The 20708-nt window shown below is 49.4% G+C and overlaps 1 protein-coding gene across 3 annotated transcripts in view; it reads right to left on the bottom strand.

Annotated features, from left to right (window-relative positions):
* Positions 1 to 1624: 1624 nt before the first annotated feature.
* Zbtb16 (zinc finger and BTB domain containing 16) overlaps positions 1625 to 20708 on the bottom strand; it is a 185136-nt gene continuing 166052 nt past the window's right edge. For all 3 annotated transcript variants that reach the window (XM_028864850.2, XM_028864851.2, XM_028864852.2), the window contains exons 5-7: positions 14910 to 15080; positions 9907 to 10074; positions 1625 to 7149 (exon numbers count right to left, since the gene is read on the bottom strand). In XM_028864850.2, coding sequence (XP_028720683.1) covers positions 6920 to 7149; positions 9907 to 10074; positions 14910 to 15080 — 569 coding nt within the window. In that variant the 3' untranslated portion in view covers positions 1625 to 6919. The remainder of the gene's footprint in view (positions 7150 to 9906; positions 10075 to 14909; positions 15081 to 20708) is intronic.

Below are 20708 nucleotides of genomic sequence, written 5' to 3'. Positions count from 1 at the left end.
CTGGGCCTCTTCCTGGGAGGGTTAGGGTTAGTGTGACTTAAATGTCTCTCAGGTCAACAACTCCAGAGCTAGCTAGACCCAGGCAGGACCTGGGAGAATAGGAACTGGAACACACACACACACACATGCATGCACGCACGCAGAAGCTTTCTTTAAATCGCATGGCAGCGGAAGTGTAGGGACCCGGGCTGGTGACTTGAAGTCAGCTGTGGGCCAGGTCCACGATGCTCAGCATTGTTAGCCCTGCAGTGACCCATGGTGGTGGCCATGATCTGAGTCTCATCTGGATCTCAGGGGGAAGGCCGAGATGCTGGGCTATGCATCCAGAACTTAAGCAGACCTGGGTGTAGGACTGAAGATGAGCTGGATGATGCTTCCACCTGCAGCAGAAGAAGAAGGAACGGAACCCCAGGCTTTGTGTATGTCAGGCAGGCGCCATACCACTGAGCAAAACCTCCTTGCAACAGGTCCTGGCTACCACCATGGAAGGGAACTGAGGACCTTCAACAGGGGTGGGGTGCAGAGAAGCTTTGGGTTGAGACAACTCTGAAGTACACCTAACTTCGAGGAAGAGAGGAGATCCTGCCTCTGGAGCCTGGAAATGCAACCTGCTTTGGTAACTGATCTGGACATGAGGTTTGATCACCAAGTACCAGTTCATGACCCCGAGCAGTCACCGCATACTTTGAAACTCCGTGAGTGCTGCTTCCTGAATTCCCAGTGCTTCTTGAACCCCACCCCACCAAAAAGCAGTAAGAGAGCTCAGTGGGTAAAGACACTTGCTGCTAAGCCTGATGACCAGAGTTCAAGTCCCAGAATTCACTCGGTAAACAGAAAATTAACTCCCCAAAGTTGCATTCAGGGATGGACAGATGGCTAAATGATTAAGAACACTTGTTGCTCTTGCTGAGGACCCATGTTGGCTCTCAACCATTTCTAACCCTGGATTCAGGTGATCTGAGGCCCCGCCCCCTTCTCACCTCAGAGGGTATCAGGCACATATATGGTGCACATACATACAGACAAACATATACAAAATAAAGTAATTCTTCAACCTTTTTAAGATTGTCTTCTGACCTCTACACATGTGCTTGGCATGTGTGCATACAGACAATAAATGAAATAAAACCAAAAATTTTAAGGCAAGAATGGGAGCCAGTAGGGTGGTGCAGTGGGTAGAGACACCTGCTGCCAGGCCTGGTGGCCTGTGTTAGATCCCTGGGTATGTGATTTATAAATGTAACGTTAAAGCGTCATGAGAAAAGGCTGAAGGTGGGGTGGCTGAGATGGCTCAGTGGCAAAGGAACTTGCCCCCTGAGGACTCGAGTGTGATCCCCAGGTCCTGTGGGTGGAAGGAGAGAACTGACTTCTAGAAGTTGGGCTCTGACCTCCGTTTGTGCACCATGGCAAGGGACCATATGTCCATGTGTGTACCCATGTCCGCATGCACGCACAGACACACTAAATCATAGGAATGCACAAGGAATCAAGACTTAATGTGAACGCCCAATTTTCTGTTCCTCTCCAGGCAGAAATCCCCATTCCTCCAGTGAGTTCCCAGCCAAGAAAGAAAGAAAAAAAAAAAAGAATGGGGGGCACACTTTTAAAAAAAGAACACTTGGAGCCAGAGACAACTGAATTAACTTTATTCTCTTCTAACTGCAGATTCAAGGTATACAACTGAACATCGCTATTTTTCTTATGAGACTTATAAATAAAAATACAAAAAATGTTCACTACAAAAAAATCTACTGTTAGTAGGATGTAAAAAATATTCTCTTTGCTATAGAAGGCACAAACTTCACTTCGTGACACATGGGAAAAAAACCTGCAGCAGTAAATTCATTTTTTTTCATTTTTTTTTTCTTTTTTTTGTTTTTGTTTTTTTTTTTGTTTGTTTTTTTTAAATCTTGTCAGAAACACTGAAGTTACGAAGAAACGCATCCATCTACACGGAACGAAGGCAGGTGTGGATAAGCGGCAATCGGGAGCGCGCGCGCACACACTTGGAAGGGACAGAAAGAACTGGCAATCTGGATTGGAGGACTGTGAGGCAGGGGGGCGGGGGGAGAAGAGAAGAGGATGGGCAAGGGGAGAGAGGGGAGGAAGAAGGAGAAAGAGACAAGGGTGGGGAGGTTGATTTGTACAACAACGAAAAAGAACCGATACAATTGAAGAAACCAAATTGGGCAACCTCCTAGAATCAGGCTAAGAGGAGGCGCTGAGGTAGACATCAACTAGAACATCGATGAATTAAAAAACACTGTTCTGTGATACAAAGCAACCGGACTGGCACTTGTGCTCGTACAACATCGGACAAGCCAAAACAAAACAAAACAAAAAAGAAAAAAAAACCGTAACACCCAAACCAAAAGGCTTAGTTTTGCTTGGTCCAGCAGGGCCACGGGGCCCTCAGTGCTATAACTTACATACACATACATACATACATACATATATATATATATATATCTTTATCTTTATATATAGGGCAATGGCGTGGTGCATCATGACGGTTCTTCACCTCACAAGGATTCATGCATAACACTATGTGAACAGATACTATGATACACGCGGGGAGATGGGACCCTGTCTGCAAAGTGGGCCACCCAGGAGCCGAGGACTCAGAGCTGCTGGCAGGCAGGCTTGCTGGGGCTTTTCCTCCTTTCTCCTCACGCTGTCCTCTGATCCCATCTACTCTGTTTGTCCTGCACTCTTCCTTTGGGCATCTCTTCCCCCACTTCCTTAGTTTTGCTCTTAGTCCTCCTAGAGGCATCTCCAGTAAGTGCAGCCACAGGAACGAAGCTGGAAGTTCCAGGAGGCTAGGAGACCATCGGTTGGAAGGTGGGGACGCAAAACAAGCAGAAGGAAAAATAAACCAACGGAACCCCAGCTCTTTGTGCATCTGTCTCACACATCAGTGTCCCCAGTGTCCACCCTAGTCTGGCTTGCCAGGGGATTGGCCAAAAGTCTACCCACTCTACTCCCCCTACCCATGGCCCAAGACCAAAAGTGCTTCCTGCTCTCTCTCCTCCAAGGAGGGACCTGGCCCTCTCTTCCAGGTCGCACCCATCACATCTGGAAGCGTACCATATACTTGTCAAAATTTGCAGCAGGTTTTTTTTTTTTTTTTTTTCTCAACATGAAAAAACTGTTCAGGCACAGAGATTTAAATAAGCCCGTGTGGCATCCCTGGATTGTACTGAATCACTGGGTTCCCCCAGCCTTCCGACCCACCCTTGTACCCCAGATCTGCCTTCCTCTTCTTCATGTAAAGCAGCCAAGCAGCAAAGACGTTTTTCTATTTTATATCTCTCTTGCTATATCTCTTTCTATATATATATATATATTTGTCTATCCCATATACACATAGGATTTTAATGCTTTAAATGAGCAAAGGAGCGAGGGGGGAGGGGCACCGAGGGAAGGGTCAATGTCACCCAAAGCATTAAGGGGTTCATTCGTAGAAGCTGGGCAAGGGGAGGGACCAGTAAGCAGCTTGGATTTGCGAGGCGGGAGAAGGTCACAGAGCCGGATAAGGCAGCAGCAAGTCAGGGGTTCTGTAAGAACACAGCCAAAGGCAGAGGAGTGGCATCCGGGAAGTCTCCAAGAGGAGTGGAGTAAATACAGTTCAGGCTTCCCTGGGAAGGAAAGCGCCTCCACCCTTCTAGCCTCCCCAACTCCAGGTGCTCCAGAAGGTTTCTCGACAGACAGCCCCCTACCTGCCCGGTGGCCATCAAGCCCAGCGGAAAAGGCCCTGGCAATTTTAAAACCATTTCCTCTTTGTGAGTGGGGGAGAGGCATGTTGGAACATCTTGGGGTCTGGGCTGCAAGGGAAACAAGGAAAGTGTCCCTTCGAAGCTGTCCCTGCCTCTGCTAGGATCCCCAGAATCCTCAGGGGCAGATGGGGCAGGCAGGTGTTGAGTGAGTACCATTCAACACTGAGAGAGCAGCGCAGACAACACAGCATGGCTTCATCTCCAGCCACACACACACACATATACGCACGCACACGCACACGACACAAGCCCATACACGCGTACAGACACGCACATACGTACAAAGGGATATTTTGCTGTTGATGGCGATGAGCTTTTTTTTTTTTTTTTAACTTTTTCTCTTTTTAAATCCCCCCCCCCATTCACATTACAAAAGGACAGAGCACGTTCCTGCAGAACTGAAGAAGGAACTAACAAATGCTACAAAAATATTACAATTTGCAAAGGATCTGCTCAGTCCTCTCATACTTTTATAATTGGGCGGGGCAGGGAGGGGGGGTGTGTGGAGGCCGAGTGGGAAGGGCTGAGAAGCAAGGGACCAGCCAGTTCTATGGAATAGTTGGATATTTTTCCCTTCGCCATCAATTCTGAATGACATCTTACTGCTAAAAATACTGTTTTCTGCGATCGGCAGAGCCCCTGAAGGCGAGCAGGTCTCACTTTACCTCCCTGGACTGGGGAGGAAGCCACAGTGCACACTGATTTTTAAAGACGGCTCTTCCCTAACAAGATTCTCTTTTCACATTATAAACATGACAGCTGTTCTGGTCACATATTTCAAGTTTAACCTTTTCACCTTCCCAATGCACTAAGTCACCACTAACTATAGTTCCAAAATAGCGCCCTCTGTACCTTACCATCCCTAGCTCACACTGGAGAGGCGAGCACCCCCAAACCCACATCCTCCCAACACACAATGTTTAAGGCCTTCAGATACGGTGGATGAGCTGGAAGGGGAAGATGGGGGCGGGGGGATGGGGGCCTGGCCGAGAGATAGGGGGAGTGGGCACAGCAGCGCTCATCCCTCGGATTTCTCTGTTATTCTTCACAGTCCTTCGGCCCTGCCAACGGCTTCCCTAAACCACTTTTTAAAACCTAAGATCAAAACACAGCTACAACTCTCTCAGAGAAAGAGGAGGAGGAGGAAGAAAACAACAATTAGCTTATACGTAGCGCAGGAAATGAAAGGGAGGGGTCATCCCAAAGCAAAAGGGATTATCGCAAATGTGCTTTCCAAAATTCAGGGTGGGGAGACTTGGAGGGTGGGAGGAGGCAGAAATGCCGAAGGAACGAAAAGACTGGACAAACAGAAGAGGTAGCTTTTAGAAAAACAATGCCCCACCCAGCACAACAAAACCAGGCCGGTCCACTCCTCACATGCATGCCAGCCATGAAATAAATATACCAGTTTTAGCAGTGAGAACAGCACAGGAGGGGGCCATGTGGTCGTATAGATCTTAATAACAGCCCCTCCCCCCCTTAAGCCTCAACAGCCCAGGTAACTCTAGGAGCAGTTGGACTTTTCTCTAAAGTGTTTCAGGCTGAACTAAAGCTGGGCACTGCTGGTCTGAGCCCTGGATGGTGCTGCTGCGTGTGACTTGGACGCGGCGCGACAGGAGCAGTGAGAAACCACCCACCCACCTGTCATTCTCTCCATTCCCACCACCTTCTCAGCCCTCCTGGCCTTCCATTCAGATCCTGAGTGGTCCACTTTTTCTGACAGCTTCCAGCCAGAGAAGGGGAGGGCCTCGACCAGGTCAGATTCAAAGCCAACTATTAACTTATGCTACAACAGAAAAGTACACCCTCCTCGTTCCTCCAATAACCCCCCCTCCCCCCTCAACCAAAAGGATAAAAAAAAGAGATGGGGTTCGAAAAGCTCATGAGGTCACAAAAAATAAAAACTGAGGTAATTCAAGTACAATGTGCTAAAAGCAAACATAACAAGAGGCCAAAGCGCCATCAGCTCCTCCTCCCTGCTCCCTAGGGGCTTCGGGGGTGGGGGGGGGGGGACCTGAGCCAGGAATTCGGTGCTAATCTCCGGATCTGGGGTAAAGGATCCTCAGTGTGATAGCAACTTCCCCCATGGCTAGTCCTCCCACCGTGCCCAGGCAGGGCATCTATTCCCAGGTCAAGTTCACCTGCAGGAGGGCATCATCCACTCCTTCTTTTGGACAACCGGACCTTTCAATAGGATGGCATTCCTGCCCCCCAGGGGCTGAAGCGGGGGTCACAGCGATGTGTGCTTGTTTGGATGGCGGGATGGAATACATTTAGTTGGTTTTCTGTTTTGTTTTGTTTCCTTTTTGCGAGCAGAAAGCAGACCGGCGGGAATCTTGCTCCTGAGGGGGTTTGGCTAGGGTACAGTGCGGATTTATTTTGTTCCATGTTGTCTGAAAGCTGAGGGAGGGAAGGAAGGAAGGGGCTCTGGAATCTGACACAGCTCTCCCCAGGAGGGACCTAAGAAAGACAGAGTCCAGATCCACACAGGGCGTGAGCCCCTTGTGACCAGAGGACAATTATCAAGCAGGTGCCGGGAGCTGAAGGGTGAGAAGAGCCACAAGGCTCTCTGAGACCATGAGGGCACCAGGTATGGCTGGGCAGAGCAGAGAGCCTTTCCCTTCCCAGTCTGCCCCCAGTGATGCCAGAGCTGCCACTCTGAGCATCAGCCAGAGACACCACCCCTCACTGCCTCCAGCTGCCCTCTCTGCTCCCCTCCCACCCTCTTCAGAGGAGGAGAAGCGAAGAGAGAGGGCAGAGGCAGTGGCTCTGACCAGAGGACCTCACACTTGCTTCCTGGTTTCCATTTCTGGACACAAGAGGAAGGTCTAAGTTGTGGGGAGGAGAAAAATATGCCACTGTGTGAATGAGCAAAACCACCACCCCACCCACCCAAGAGAACCAAGGAGGGCAGAGACCCCAGGGAAAGGGCATCGGTGTGACAGCCCCATCACCGGAAACTCCAGAAGGAATCCAAGGCCAAGTAACTACCGAGTTTCCTTTCTCTCTCTCTCTCTCTCTCTCTCTTTCTTTTCTATTTCCCTTTTCTTTTCTCTGCACAGTCTTTCCACTTTATCTCGCTCTAGCTCATCTTTGCGGGCTCCCGCCGCTGTTCTACCGTGTGTGCGCGGGGGGTCCCCCCTTCAAACATAACACAGGTAGAGGTACGTCTTCTCTATCCTCCAGTCGGGTGGGATCTCCTCCGGCTTGTGGCCCTTCATGTGCTTCTGCATGGAGGAGAGGCTGGGGCAGTACTCCGTGCAGATGGTGCACTGGTAGGGTGAGGCGCCATTGTGCGTTCTCAGGTGCTTGATCATGGCCGAGTAGTCTCGTGAGCGCTGGTGGCAGAGTTTGCACTCGAAGGGCTTCTCACCTGTGGAGGAGATAAGACAGGGCAGGGGGATGTGAGGACCAGAAGGGCCATTTGTCATCCTTAGGCTTGTCGGAGAATGTCTATCCTTCTAGCCTTGCAGTCTGCAACAGAACTGCCCAAGACAATGGCTGGACCATCCAATGCGGCTGCCACTGAGCACACAGGGCTATTGGTATGGTTCCTGGGATACTCACTTCTTTCTCAATTCGTGGCTATTGTAAGTAAGCTAATGTGGCTAGTAACTAGTAGCTAGTAGCTAGTAACTGTCCATGGAGCTATCTTACAGGCGGGGAGCTTCCCTTCTAATTAAGGAAATGTATAGTGTGAAAGGAGGTATTAAGTCTCTGAAGTCCTTCAGGCTGCCTTTTGTAGCATGAATCTCTTAAAAGTTCTTATTAATAAAATCAAACCTGAGCCAGGTATTGGGGTGAACGCTGGAAGATCAGAGAAACAGAACAGGCCACAGCCATCTCACCTCGCCAGTTCCTCAGCTGATCCTGTTTCCTCAGATTGGAAGCCTCTGAGTCCTCATTCAGAATGAATCTCAGCTGAACTGCTGCTCCAAAGCCTGAAACCTTAACCAGCTAAAAGCTTCTAGTTCCTGGTTTTCACGCCTTATATATCTTTCTGCCTTCACTCTCTGGGATTAAAGGCGTGAGTCACCATGCCTAGCTGTTTCTAATGTGGCCTTGAACTCACAGAGATCCAGAGGGATTTCTGCCTCTGGAATGCTAGGATTAAAGGCGTGGGTGCCACCATTTTCTGGCCTCTGTATCTAGTGGCTGTTCTGTCTCTGACCCCAGATAATTTTATTAGGGTGCACAATATTTTGGGAAACACGATACCACCACAGCCTTTTTTTTTTTTTTTTTTTTTTTTTTTTGAGACAGGGTTTCTCCATGTAGTTTTGGTGCCTGTCCTGGATCTCACTCTGTAGACCAGGCTGGCCTCGAACTCACAGAGATCTGCCTGGCTCTGCCTCCTGAGTGCTGGGATTAAAGGCATGTGCCACTGCTGCCAGGCCAGGATGCTTCTTCATAGCCAAGCTCATCCACAGGAAACAGGAGAATGGGTGGAGTCCTTTTAGAGCTACCGATGGTAAGGAGGGGTGTGGGAAATCCAAGAAGCCTACTCCTTCAAACACATCACATCTAGGGCCATCTACCCACTAACACTCTAAGGACTTCCCCTGGACTTAAGCTGCCATTCTAGGGCTGGTGGGGAGGGGCAGTACAGAGAACCTAGAAGTGTACAATAACACTCTAGTCTGCTATCCAGATCTCTCTTCCACTAGAGTCCCCTGGAGCTGAGCAGAGATGTAAGGGAACCTTGTTTCAATACAGTAATTAACTGGTCAGCCATCTCGCTATCGATACTCCTCCGTGCCGAGGCCCCGGCAAATAATGAAGTAATGAACAGCCAAAGTGATCTAACTATCGACCAGCTATTTACAATAGCCACTGCCAATGCATTTAATGATCTGCCCACTAGGTCACATCCCACAACAAGGGACTGAGGAAACCCCGGGACTCTGGGATATCCCCTGGGTTATTCATATTGTCAGCAATGAACACACCATCCTGTCCTGTGGCTTTAAGCCAGAGGCAAGAAAAACAGAGCTCAGGCAACAAGACAGTTCTGAGAACAGCTCTGCCTTCTAATCCTGCTGGTTGTCCACCCCTTCCCAGGCTATTCCCTCCCTTAAGCCAGCTGAGGTCACCATTCCCCCCTCTGGACTGGGTGCTGTCCCCACTGATCAGAAAGGACATCTTCCTGTGCTCAGCCTCACAGGAAACGCTACCTCCCCCCAGCTGGCAGACTGCAGGGGGTGGGTATTTAACAGCCAGCTCTCCAAAGACACATAGCTCTATTGCTATGCGGTCAATACTCCCACTGGGGCCCATTTTAAGCAACCAAGGTGATGTCATTGAACTTACAATGGGGAAGAAGTAGGTTTTCCAGTTAAGTAGAGGCCAGCTCTAGGGCTCTACCGCTTCCAACTCTAAACCCTGTCTGTCTGTCCTGAGACCCCAGTGAAAACAGAGACTCACATTTCTTCTATGTAGAAAGGAATGTGGAAGCACTCTGACATGATAGAACATTCTCCTATTAAATACACAGGCTCCTTTCTTTTCAGAACAGACCAGAACCAATGTCACAGTTTCCTGACCCTTATCATAACTTCATGCCCTCTGATTCTGCCTCCAATCATGAATGGAGCACAACGAAACAACTCAAACGTCACTTTTTGCTAATCTGGCCAACTTAACCTTAATTTAGGATCTGGAACAAGCATCATATTGCCGGGCACTCCCGGACAATTTTTCAGTGTGATTGCTTCAGGGGACTGACTGGGCCCAGGAGACACTTGTGCTACAATTGATTACTATTATCTGTCACACCTGATTAGTAATGCCTGCCTTGGCCTTGAGAGGAGGGTCAAAGTACTCAGAGCATGATATTATCTCTTTTTTTTTAAAAAAAAGAAAAAAAGTATTTTTTTTTTTGTGTGTGTGTGTGTGTGTGTGTGTGTGTGTGTCCTCCGAGGCCAGAAGAGGGTGCTGGGAACCAAACTCTAGTCCTCTGGAAGGAAATACTCTTAGACCATCAAGTCATCTCTCCAGTCTCCATAGTATCCCTTTTCTCTCTGGTTGAATCTTGACTCACGTTTACTTGGACTTCTCTGGAGAACCACCAGCTCCCAGTCACCACCCAGGTCCCAGAGCCAACCTGGGGCCCATCCCTGGCCCTTGGTACCTGTGTGAACCCTGTAGTGGGTTTCCAACTGGTGCTTGAGGCTGAATTTCTTGCCGCACCCATTGCACTCATAGGGTTTCTCGCCAGTGTGGATGCGCTTGTGGCTCTTGAGCGTGCTCTCATCCCGGAAGCAGCTGCCACAGAACTCACACTCATAGGGGTGGTCACCTGTGAGGACAACGGGCTGAATCAGACCCTGGCTTCCTCCTCTGTTTCAAGGACAGCAGGGTACATTCGCTGCCCTGAGATTGACAATGTTCACCACTTTCAAAGGTGACTTGTCTGGTCCCCGCAGCATGAACAGCGGATCCTGTGTTCACATTCAGATTTTACTGTGGTCCCAGAGCCGTTCACGGGATAAAAGCCAGTCCCAGAAGAAGAAAGCCTGCTTGGCTCAGCATAGAGCGGCAAGCCTCGGAAAGCAAGGTCCTTGTGAGGGTGGAAGAGAGCTGGGCTTTTGAGATCTTGTCTTTCACTGCCTCTCCTCCCTTCCCTCTGGTTCAGGGCCAAGGGCCACTCCAGCCTAGTTTCCCCACCCTCAGAAATATCCCTCCAACTTAGAGAACTGCTCTTTGCTCCCCAAATGTCATCTGCTCTTTCTCCTACTCCACCAGTTAACTGTTATTCCCTCTGCTTCATTCCCACTTCTTTCCCTGATGAACCCCTAGCCACCCTTCAAAGCCCAGCTCCTCCATCACTTCCGTTTGGATGCTTTACTTTAGTTCCCCAGCAGATGAAGCTACATTTCCTTCTCTGTCCCCAAAGAGAAGAATGTTGAACACTTTTGGTCTTTTATTCACAGAAATACGATTTTTAAAAGAATTCTTTCCCATTTAAATGGTCTCTATTTGCTGTATTCTTACCGCTAAGCTGAGGACTTCACTGAGATCATGTCACATGGCCATGGAAACTATCTGATGAAAGATAGCCTTATCTCACAAATGGGGGCGGTGGGGGGGGAGGGGGGAGTTGCTTAGAGATACTTAACCACTGTCCCAAGATCACCTAGCTCGAAGCGCGAAGTAGCTAGGTTGGGACTTTGGCTCTGGTCTGGTCCCAGGGTCTGGACACTGGTCACTTATCACATGGCTCAATGACACATTGTATTGTACTGAATAACAGGGCCACCAAGAAGCCTTTCCCACCCTTGTGTCCTCAGTGCTTGCCCAGGAATGACTCAGAATCGACTCTTGGAGAATTCTGGGTATTGGGCTGGGAAGAACAGCCCTTCCTCAGTCCAGAATCATGTCCATTAGCTTGCCATTCCCTCCCTGGGACACTCCACTCTTCAGTCCCTGTGGACTGAGGGGTAGGGAGTGGGGTTAACCACCTTGCATTTTTGTAACTGAGGTGTCAAGCTTGGGGGATGAAAGGTGAGGACTTGAGCTATTTATTTATTACAGGAGTGAAAGCACAGACAATAAAGATAGATTGATCACCCCAGACTTTGTTCATGAATATTTAAATATCGCTGATTCGTCATGTCACTGTAATTACAATTTCTCTGGGCTGCATCTCCAACAAGCACAGTTTATGGTAAAGAATGGCCCACTGTATTTCACTTGTTCCTCTGCAGATGTGCGAGGCTGCCAACCGTATAATGTCCTCTGCATTTCATACATTCTCTTCAGCTGCTGAAGGCTTAAGTCATCCACAATGACCTACGTTTTTTCATTATCCCCATGTCAAACTGTGCTCGTGCCTGGGCATAAATTGTCCTTCTCCTTATAGACTCGCATGCCTGTGCGTTCACTTCCTCTTTAAAATGATATTTTACTCTCTCTGCCTTCTCCCCTCTGTGGGCCGATAGCCAAACATCCTTCTTCCTGAAGGCAGGCCCTGCACCCACATAAATTCTCACCTCCTTTGATATCTCAGAACAGTTTCTGATACTCTGTGAGAAGGAGTGGTTGTTGGGGTCTGTTCACTGGCCGACTCCCTTATAGGGTGAAAGATGTACAAAAAACATTGAGGGCATGGGGGCTCCATCAGGAAGCACAGAGAACCATCACTCTACCCACTCCTTACCATCTAAGGGGCACTGTCCTGACCCAGGGGCCTGGCTGGCCAGTGATCTGGAGATGGATTGAGTCCTGGAGTTCTGGACTGGAAAAACCAACCTTTGTCTCTCACTACTAGGCCTAAATCAAGGACCTGTTCCCAGGCCCATCAAAGCCAAGAGGTTCTAATTGGCTGTGGGTCTACCAGAGTGGGGGGGGGGGCGGTCTATGTATGAGACTCCCTCCCCACCCTTCTTCCTCTGTCTGCACACGTGGCCCTGTCTGGCCTGACATCCAGCTCCCCCTCCTTCCTGAATCGGCAACGATTACGACTTTAATCAAAGATTCAGTATCCTCATTAAGATATAAATAAATAAATAAAGCAAGGGCCACATGAGACTCCAGCCGAAGCCGGTAATTAAAACGTACATCGGCAGTCACCCAGCGCACCCCCCCCCCCCAGGAAGAGGGGGCGGCCGTGAGGGAGGGCTGGCTGCCTGTGTGTGCCTCTTGCTTCCAGAGGGGGGCCCTAAGAGTTTAACAAACAGCAGAGGGGTTTGTTTGATCAGATTTTTATGAATTTAATTACGAAGTGGATCACATGTTAAATGAGTTTAAATAGGAACTCTCTCGAGTCTTCCCAGGGAAAGAACAAAAAGCATTCAGAGAATGAAAGAAGAAAAAAAAAAAACAAAAAACGACAAGTCACCAAGACACATACCCACTCTCACCCCACCCAGGTTTTCCTGCTCAGTGGCCACCGGACCTACAACCCTCACCCCAGGAGCTGATCATGTCGGGCTAGTCATAATGTACATAAAACTGGAGACAGAAGTCAAAATCCAATTTGTGGTATGTTGATTAACTCTGTAGACGCGTTAATGAGCTTGACATTAAGTGCAGGACAAACGAGACTAATTAGAGCCCCTCTGGCCTGCCCGAGGCACCTGTGACCCTCCTTCTTCCCCAGTTTGTCATTACCTAGTGGCTTTCTTAGCTCTGGCCAAGCCCAGTGTCATCCTCCCCACCCCAGCTCCAGCCCCTGGACTCCTGGGACCCCTTCCTCTGGGCCCCTCCCTTCCGTGCAGCTGAGAGTTTATTATATGAGGAGCCATGTGAATCAAGGATCCATCAATGCCAAGAGCACGGCTGGACTAACGTACCAAACACAGCTGCTGATGCTAACCACCGGCCCCAGCAGCAAATGGACCAAGAACAACAGAATATTAATGAGGCATTGTGTCGGGGGGTGTGCAGAGCCCGTGCCGGGCTGGTGTGAAAATCAATGGGTGCTTGAATGTGTGTGCACAGGGGGCACACATGTCTGTGTTTCTAGAATAAGCAAGAGTTTCTCCCAAACTCTGTCCTCACTCGGGATCTGAAGCCCAGCTGCCACAGGGTAGAGCAGGGCTGACTGAACTCGGAGAAGGTGGCCTGTGGGCAAAGTAAGTTGCATCCTGGGTGGACTCGGGAGGGCCTGCATCATCGTGTCACGTGAAGTCAAGTGACTTGACCCAGTGGCATACCTGGAAGTGGCTAACTAAAGGAGGCTAGCCATCTTCCCTAAGACGGAACTTAGGGGCCCGTTGAGGGAGACATTGATGGGATGGTGTAGACATCTTACAGGGAGATCCTTGTGCAGACACAGTAGAGGAAATGGTTGAGCACACACCCCTTTCTCTTTGGTTCCTTTTGCTGGACCTTAGCCACTAAGACCGTCTCCTTTCTACCGAGCAGCCTTAGGCAGTCCTAAGCATCTGGTGAGCCATTCACATTTGGTAATGATATGGCATTGTGCTCCTCTGACTAGGATGCTATCCAGAACCTAGAGCCAAGGCAGGCTCCTCGGTGAGAATGCCTGCAAATGGTAGGACAGTCCAGCTCAGTCCCTGAGAGCAAAAGGAGCCTGTCACCCATGTAAGGACCAGTCACATCCTCCATCCCTGAGCTAGGAAAAGGCTCTTAAGAATGAGAAATTCTTCCAAGCCTCTGTGAAGCATGCTGGGCATTTATGGTCTCTCTAGCAGGCCTGTGTATGTACTCTGCTACATTCTTACACAGAGACTTAATCCCAGCCCCACTCCCCCACAAAGATCAGAAACATACACACACAGAGGAGACACACAATTCAGAAATTGGACTTCTTTCACCCGGGGACAGTAAGAGATGACCTCATTTTGCTTTAGGGCAAAGAAAGGAATTAAGTCATCTATTCCTCTGCTAGGAAAAGACCAAGGGCTCCTTCGAGGCCCTCTGACACTGGGTGTCCTATCCCCTAAAGCTAGAAGGTAGTGGCAGGGATATGCTAGGACGGGGCAAGTAGCCCTGCCTCCCTGACTCACACATATCCATCTTTCACCCCATCATGTGAACTGGAGGAGCAAGGCTATCTCATGGCTTGTTGTTCAAATACTCTCATTGTCTTCCTTAGACAACATTAAGCCCAAAGTGGAGGCCTCCTGTCTCTGTTACGAAGGCAGGATGAGTTCTTCAATGTGCCCTCTGGAGCCCTGAGCTGACTTCATTGCTATTCTTAGGTGGACTGGGGAAGTGGTGGGATTGTAATAGAGTCAGGCCAGTTATTCTCAAAACTCACTTTGGTATCTCCTGCATCAGAACCTCTTGGGAATACTTATTAGTGGTTTTGAGATCTAGAGCCCACCCTGGACCACTGAATCAAAGTGTCTGAGAGTAGAACCCAAGAGGATGGTGTTTTTGTTTTTGTTTTTTCTTTTTTTAAGTGACTATTTTCTGTGCTGTATGTGGAAAGACTGGGAACAGACTGTCTACAGGTGCGGGGGTGGTGGCGGATGGGGAGAAATGTCAACATTTAAATGCTCTATAGGAGCCCTTCTGTGTCCGACTTCAAGAAGAGAAAGGCTGAAAATGCCTTAACCTGGACCCCCCCCCCACACACACACACCATGTATTTTTGGACGTTAAGCCCAGATACAAGGTCCAGAAATGTCGCCCCCCCCCCCCCGCCCCCGGGGACCAGCCTACCTGTATGTGAGCGAAGGTGGCGTTTGAGAGCCGTGTGGCTGGGAAAGGTGCGGTTGCACTCGCTGCAGATGTAGCTACGCACGCCTGCATGCACCTCCATGTGCTGCTGGAGCGCGCTCTGTGCCTGGAAGCGCTTCCCACACAGCAGACAGAAAACAGCCATGTCCGTGCCTGTGGGAGACAGGAGCAGGAGAGCCTCAGCAAGGCAGAGACCCAGACCTTCACCCCTGAAGCTGGGGTAAGGGGCAGCACTGGGCCTAGAAATCCTAAGCCCCAAATTCAAGGTCCAACCCAGGGGCAGCCCAGGCCATGCAAGGTTGACTGAGTACTCTGGAGGAAAAATGTCAACAGTCGTCCAGCCTCCAAGAGACCTAAACATTAGGGAGAAAGACACAAAACCACATGGACGGTCCAACACATTTCTGCGAGTGTCTTGAGTCCAATGCAGAAGAAGGTGGGTGACTGGGGGCCTGTAATCACAGGGGCTTTACAGGATCTGAGGCAGCGATGGGAAGATGGGGTAGAGCCTGTGAGAACCAACAATAACCTGGATCATAAGGGCTGGCCGTTGTTGTTCATAACTCTCTTAGAACCACAAACTTCATATGAGGAGAGGGAGGCATAGGAGACGAACTCATTCCAGTCTCCATGGAGTTCATAGTTGGGAGCAGCAGAAGGATTCAGTCATTCATTTCCTGAGGTTAGCTGTAGACCACTTCTGTTTTCAAAGACAAGGTCTCTTTGTATAGCTCTGGCTATCCTGCAACTCACTCGGTAGACCAGGCTGGCCTCAAACTCAGATCCTCCTGCCTCTGCCCCTGAGGGCTGTGATTAAAGGTGTGCGCCACCACCGCCTGGTGAACACATTCTTATAACCACTTTCCCATTTAGGAAGTCGGGAATCTTGAGAGTCACTTCATTCCACAAATAGTACTGTGATACTTTCTACAAGGACCTCTCTCTTTGAGGTTCTGGGGATGTAATGATGGAAAAGCATCCTAGTAACTGTTCTAATCTTAATACCACCCAGCACACAGTGCATCAGGAGAACATTCAAGGGGATGGAATGGAGTCTGTGACTTATCCTCTAAAGGTAGGGTAGTGGCAGGAATAGGCTAGGACTGGGCAACTGGTCCTGCCTACTTGACTCACACACGTCCTTTCACCCCACTGTGTGAACTGGCTGAGCAGGGGATGTAATGATGGAAAAGCATCCCACTAACTGTCCTGATCTCAATACCACCCAGCACACCGTGCACCAAGAGAGCATTCAAGAGGATGGAATGGAGTCTGTGAACACTCAGGGATGGCAAGACCCAGTTGAGTGGGATGACCAGTCCTAACTGTGGAAGCAGGGAGAAGGTGAGAAGGGAGCTAAAGAGGAGCCTGGAGCCAGCAGATCATGTGGGGTCCTGATCAACCATGCTGCAAGCTCTAGGTTTCATCATAAGACCAACGGGAAGTTGTCAAAGGATTTCAGACTAGTGAGACACATGAGAAAGCATTCAGTTCTGTCCCTGCCACTTGGTCCAGTAATCCAGGTGCCCCACGGAACCCCACAAAGGCAGATTGCTACTTTCTGTTCATTGACCCCTTCCTGATGCCACACTGGACCACAGCCTTCCAGTTGAGTCTCAGGGCATAGTTCCTCACCTGCCATTTTGGATTTCATCTCCCCAAGAACATTAGCTCCTGACACAAGCCCATCTGCCTGTCTCTCTGCCAGTGTCTGGGCAGCATTGCCTGTGTTCAGTCCTACAATGCTGTCCCTTGTGTGAGGGACACAAAGAGAAAAGGTGATCAGGTCTTTCAGTCTAGTCCAAAGTGGAGGGAGTGTCAGAGCATTTGGGCTACTGAAAGGCGTGGGCTGCTCAGTGTGACTTGGGGAAGCTTCCAGGGGCAGGTGAGAAAGAAGGGAATAGACAATGAAGAGCCCTGTTGCCTCCCTGACTAGAAATGTTGATCACAAATGGGAGGGCTGGTTCTTTGCCTCCTCAGGACCATACATGGCTCGGTTTGGAATAAAAGGCAGGAACCACCATCCATCCACCATCCACTCTCTTCTACAGTTACCTGCTGTCCCTTCTCTGCAGACATTGAAGTCTAGGTACCTGCAGCCTTGCTTCATCTACCAATAACTAGGAGGACTGCAGGGGGGGGGGGGGAGAACATGTCCTCCAAAGCTCTGGGAGCAGAATGGAAGGAGAGCTGATAAAGGCTGTTTTAGTTGGGTGCTTTATCTGCGTTTGCATCCCTGCGGGACAGGCATTCATAGCCACCTTCTTACAAAGAGAAAAACGGAGATCAAATAACTTGCCTAAGGTCACACAGTAAGAAGGAGGCAGAACCAGGAATCTAGAAATGTCTTGGTCTGTTTGATTCCAGAAATCACTGATTGAACCCGTTTAATTTTTGTTTATTAGTATGTGTGTGCTTGGCGTACTTTTGTAGAAGAAAGGGGACCGTGTGTGTGTGTGTGTGTGTGTGTGTGTGTGTGTGTGTGTGTGTTTGTGTGGTGTTGGGGGGTGGTGTTTGAAGGCCAGAGGTTGACATCAGGATGGTTCTCTATCTTATTTCATTAAGACAGGATCTTCCATTGAACAGTTTTGGCTAGGCTAGCTGGCCAGTGAGCCATAGGATTGGCCTGTCCCCACTACTCTTGTTGAGATTATAGACACACACAGCCATGTCCAGCTGTTATATGGGAGCTGGGCATCCAGATGCAGGCCCTCATGCTTACACAGCAACCACTTTACCCACTGATCCCCTTCCCTAGCCTCTGAACCTCATTTTTACCTCTGGGCTGGAAACACCCATCTGCCTGGACTTCCCCCAGAAGAGATGCAGTTAAGGCAATAAGGAGCAAGCACCAAAGCATGCAGGGATCACTCCAGCAATGATTCCTGCGCAGAGGCTGGTCATAGGCAGAGCTGTCTGAAGCCTCCCAAATCCAAGACCAAGAGGAAGCAGCCAGTAAGATCTCTGGGAGAGAGCTCAAGTCCTCAACCCCATCTGATGGCGGAAGAGATGCTGAAGGAAATTGGGCAGAAGCTGCTGGGAGCATTGACATTGAGTCCTTCGGTACCCTGTCAAGCCTGGTAAGGAAAAGCAGAGTCCACCCACGACACGTCCTAATACACAGCACAACAGTCTCAGCTTCTTCAAGCCGAGGGCTCCCAGCACATGCACTCTCTTTACCCTGAACTCTACCCCACGGGAAGCCCCAATTAGGCCAGGTGTTCAAACAGCTGCTTTAAATCAGCCTGAAGGAGCAGGCTTCCTGAACACTCAGGCCTTTTGCCAGCCAAGACTTCTTATTCTTCTGAGAGCCCCAGTATGGAATAAGAGGGTGAATGAATGGCACCCCAGAGGAAATCCCGAAAGGTGCCACCTAGCAGAGTAGACTGAGTCTCCTGTGGCATTCTGAATGCTTGCTTGCTTGCTGTTCCTAAGATGCTCGGAAGCTGCCCTAGTGAGTTACCTCCAGCTCACAGAATGGCCCGAACTCGCTTTGTGTCCGTTTATCTGTCTCACTCCATTACCAAGTGACCACGAAGCGGCTGAGATGGAGCAGAGAATTTTGGACACCAAGTCTGGAGGGGGGGGGGGACATTGGCCAATCAATACCACCCAGAGCATGGGTAAGACAAGGGCGACTTTGCAAGAGCCTCATTCTGCTTTGAGAAACGGGATGTACCTGAGGAGCCCAGGTAGGAAATGGGGTACCGTCCCTGGCTAAGGAGACACTGCAGACCCATTTCAGAGCCGGTGGCACAGAGGATGGAGAGAAGCCATGATCACAGAGGATCACATGTGCCAGGAGAGACAGCCCAGATGCCATCCAACAGGCAAAACAGGGCCGTAGAAGGACTGGAGGACAGCAAAGGTCTAGATGGTTGTGCCCCTCACCCAGTCCAAAAATGGGTATGTTAAAATCATTACCCTCCAAGTGATGGCGTTAGCAGGCGGGGGCTTTACAAGGTCTTTGATTACAAGATCGAAGTCCTCCTCAACAAGATTAGTGCCCGTATCAAAAGGATGCCTTTTCAGTCAGAACACAAGACACAGTCAGAAGTCTGTAATCTACAACTGGGAAGAGGGTCCTCCTGGGAACCCAGCCACGCTGGAATCCCTGTCTCAGACTGCCCAGCCTTCAGGACTGTGAGAAATTAATTTCTAGATATGAATTATCCAGTCTACGGTCACAGGGTACAGAAACTCAAGCCGACTGAAGACAGGTGTAAGTGTCCAACAGCCTGGTGGAGAGTGTCTCTGTTGGTGGCCAAGGTGTGGATGGTCCCACATGGCTGGAAGCAGGGAGAGAATTAACGGCTTTTGTGCTACTACAGGAAGAAGGTGGGGACCAGATGAGGCCAGAGGTTTTGTGGACAGGAAGACAGCAGACTGATAGGCACTGTGGTCTAGTCAGGAGAAGTGGTACCCATGAAATCCCAAATGGCCAGCTCTGCACATCGTTGACAGGTTTAAGGTTCCATGATTATCAGTTAAAAAGAAATATTATTATGACCCCAGCTGTCTCTCACTCCTTGCTGGGACCTCACACAAGCATAAGATCCCTCCCTGGCCACTTATCCACCGACCAAGACTCAGGGCGTGGGGTGAGACGAGGGTTTAGAGGCTCTGTGTCTGCTTTCCCCGCTCTTCTGCTTGAAAACCAACATTCACGGTCAGAGAAAAGGACTTAAAAAAAAAAAAGAAAGAGAAAATCAGGGAAGGGTTGAGGAGTGAATGAGACACAAGAGAAACTATTGGTGCGTGCAAGTTAAAAATCTAAAGACTAGATGTGAGTTATTAAACAATTTGCTGTCGTTTCTGCCTAGCTGATTGTTTGCATGTATGATGAGTCAGGGCCGATTCTATTACACTGGGAGATTAAGCAAATAAATGCTAGCTTTTGGAAACACATTAAAATGTGGGGCTATGGAAATAAAATTATCTAGAAAATTGTATTAGCAATTCATTAGCTGCGGTGAGATGTGTGGCAGGGCAAGGGACCCGCGGCGTTAGCATACTCTGCTCTCTGCAATGCCAGAGTTCTATCCTCCACTGAAGCAATGATCAGGACCAGAGCTAGTCCCGTCAGGAAGGAGGTGGACTCAGGCTGTCTGAAGGTAGTCTTCAGAAATTCTGGGCCGTGAGATGGAGAGAGGAAAAAGGAGCAAGCGTTCTGGTTCTGCCATTTCTGGTGCCTGGTGATCCCACGCCAAGCCATTTCACTTCCCTGGACTGGTGTGTGTCCATCCTTTCCATACTGCTGTGGTTGCTAAGAACAACAAATGAGATACCCACTTGAAACATCTTTACAAAGAGGTTAGTTGTAGAGCTAATGCCAGCCCAAATGGTGCCTTTCTCTAAACTAGAAAAGCCTGTCTCCTTCCTCTGGGTAGACAACAGATTTCATTGTTGGCTAGGAAGAGAGAGCTAGATTTTAACCTCCACCTCTTCCTCAGCTGGACACCTTGTGCAGTGAACAACCTGGATGGTGACTCATGGAAGCCCTGCACAATGACAAGCATGTGTTGCTTTATTGACTCTGGGTTGCCTCTTCTAGGAAGCTGACCCTAGGAACGGCATCTTGGATGACTTGTACTATTTAAGACTTGGTGCCAAGGACACGGTCTTCCTCTGAGCACTCATCGGTACAACACATAAAACCCTTTATTGCATTTACTTTTGACTTTCAGTTCTGCCTACGAGACTAGGCTGCCAAAGAAGAGCCATCTTTAACTCCCCCAACACACAGCACAGGGCTAATGCAAGTAGGCCCTGGATAACTGT

The sequence above is a fragment of the Peromyscus leucopus genome, chromosome 7 (genome assembly GCF_004664715.2).
Source record: "Peromyscus leucopus breed LL Stock chromosome 7, UCI_PerLeu_2.1, whole genome shotgun sequence".
Taxonomy (NCBI): domain Eukaryota; kingdom Metazoa; phylum Chordata; class Mammalia; order Rodentia; family Cricetidae; genus Peromyscus; species Peromyscus leucopus.
Note: the sequence above shows the minus strand (reverse complement) of the source record. Positions and strands in the feature narration are given on the sequence as shown.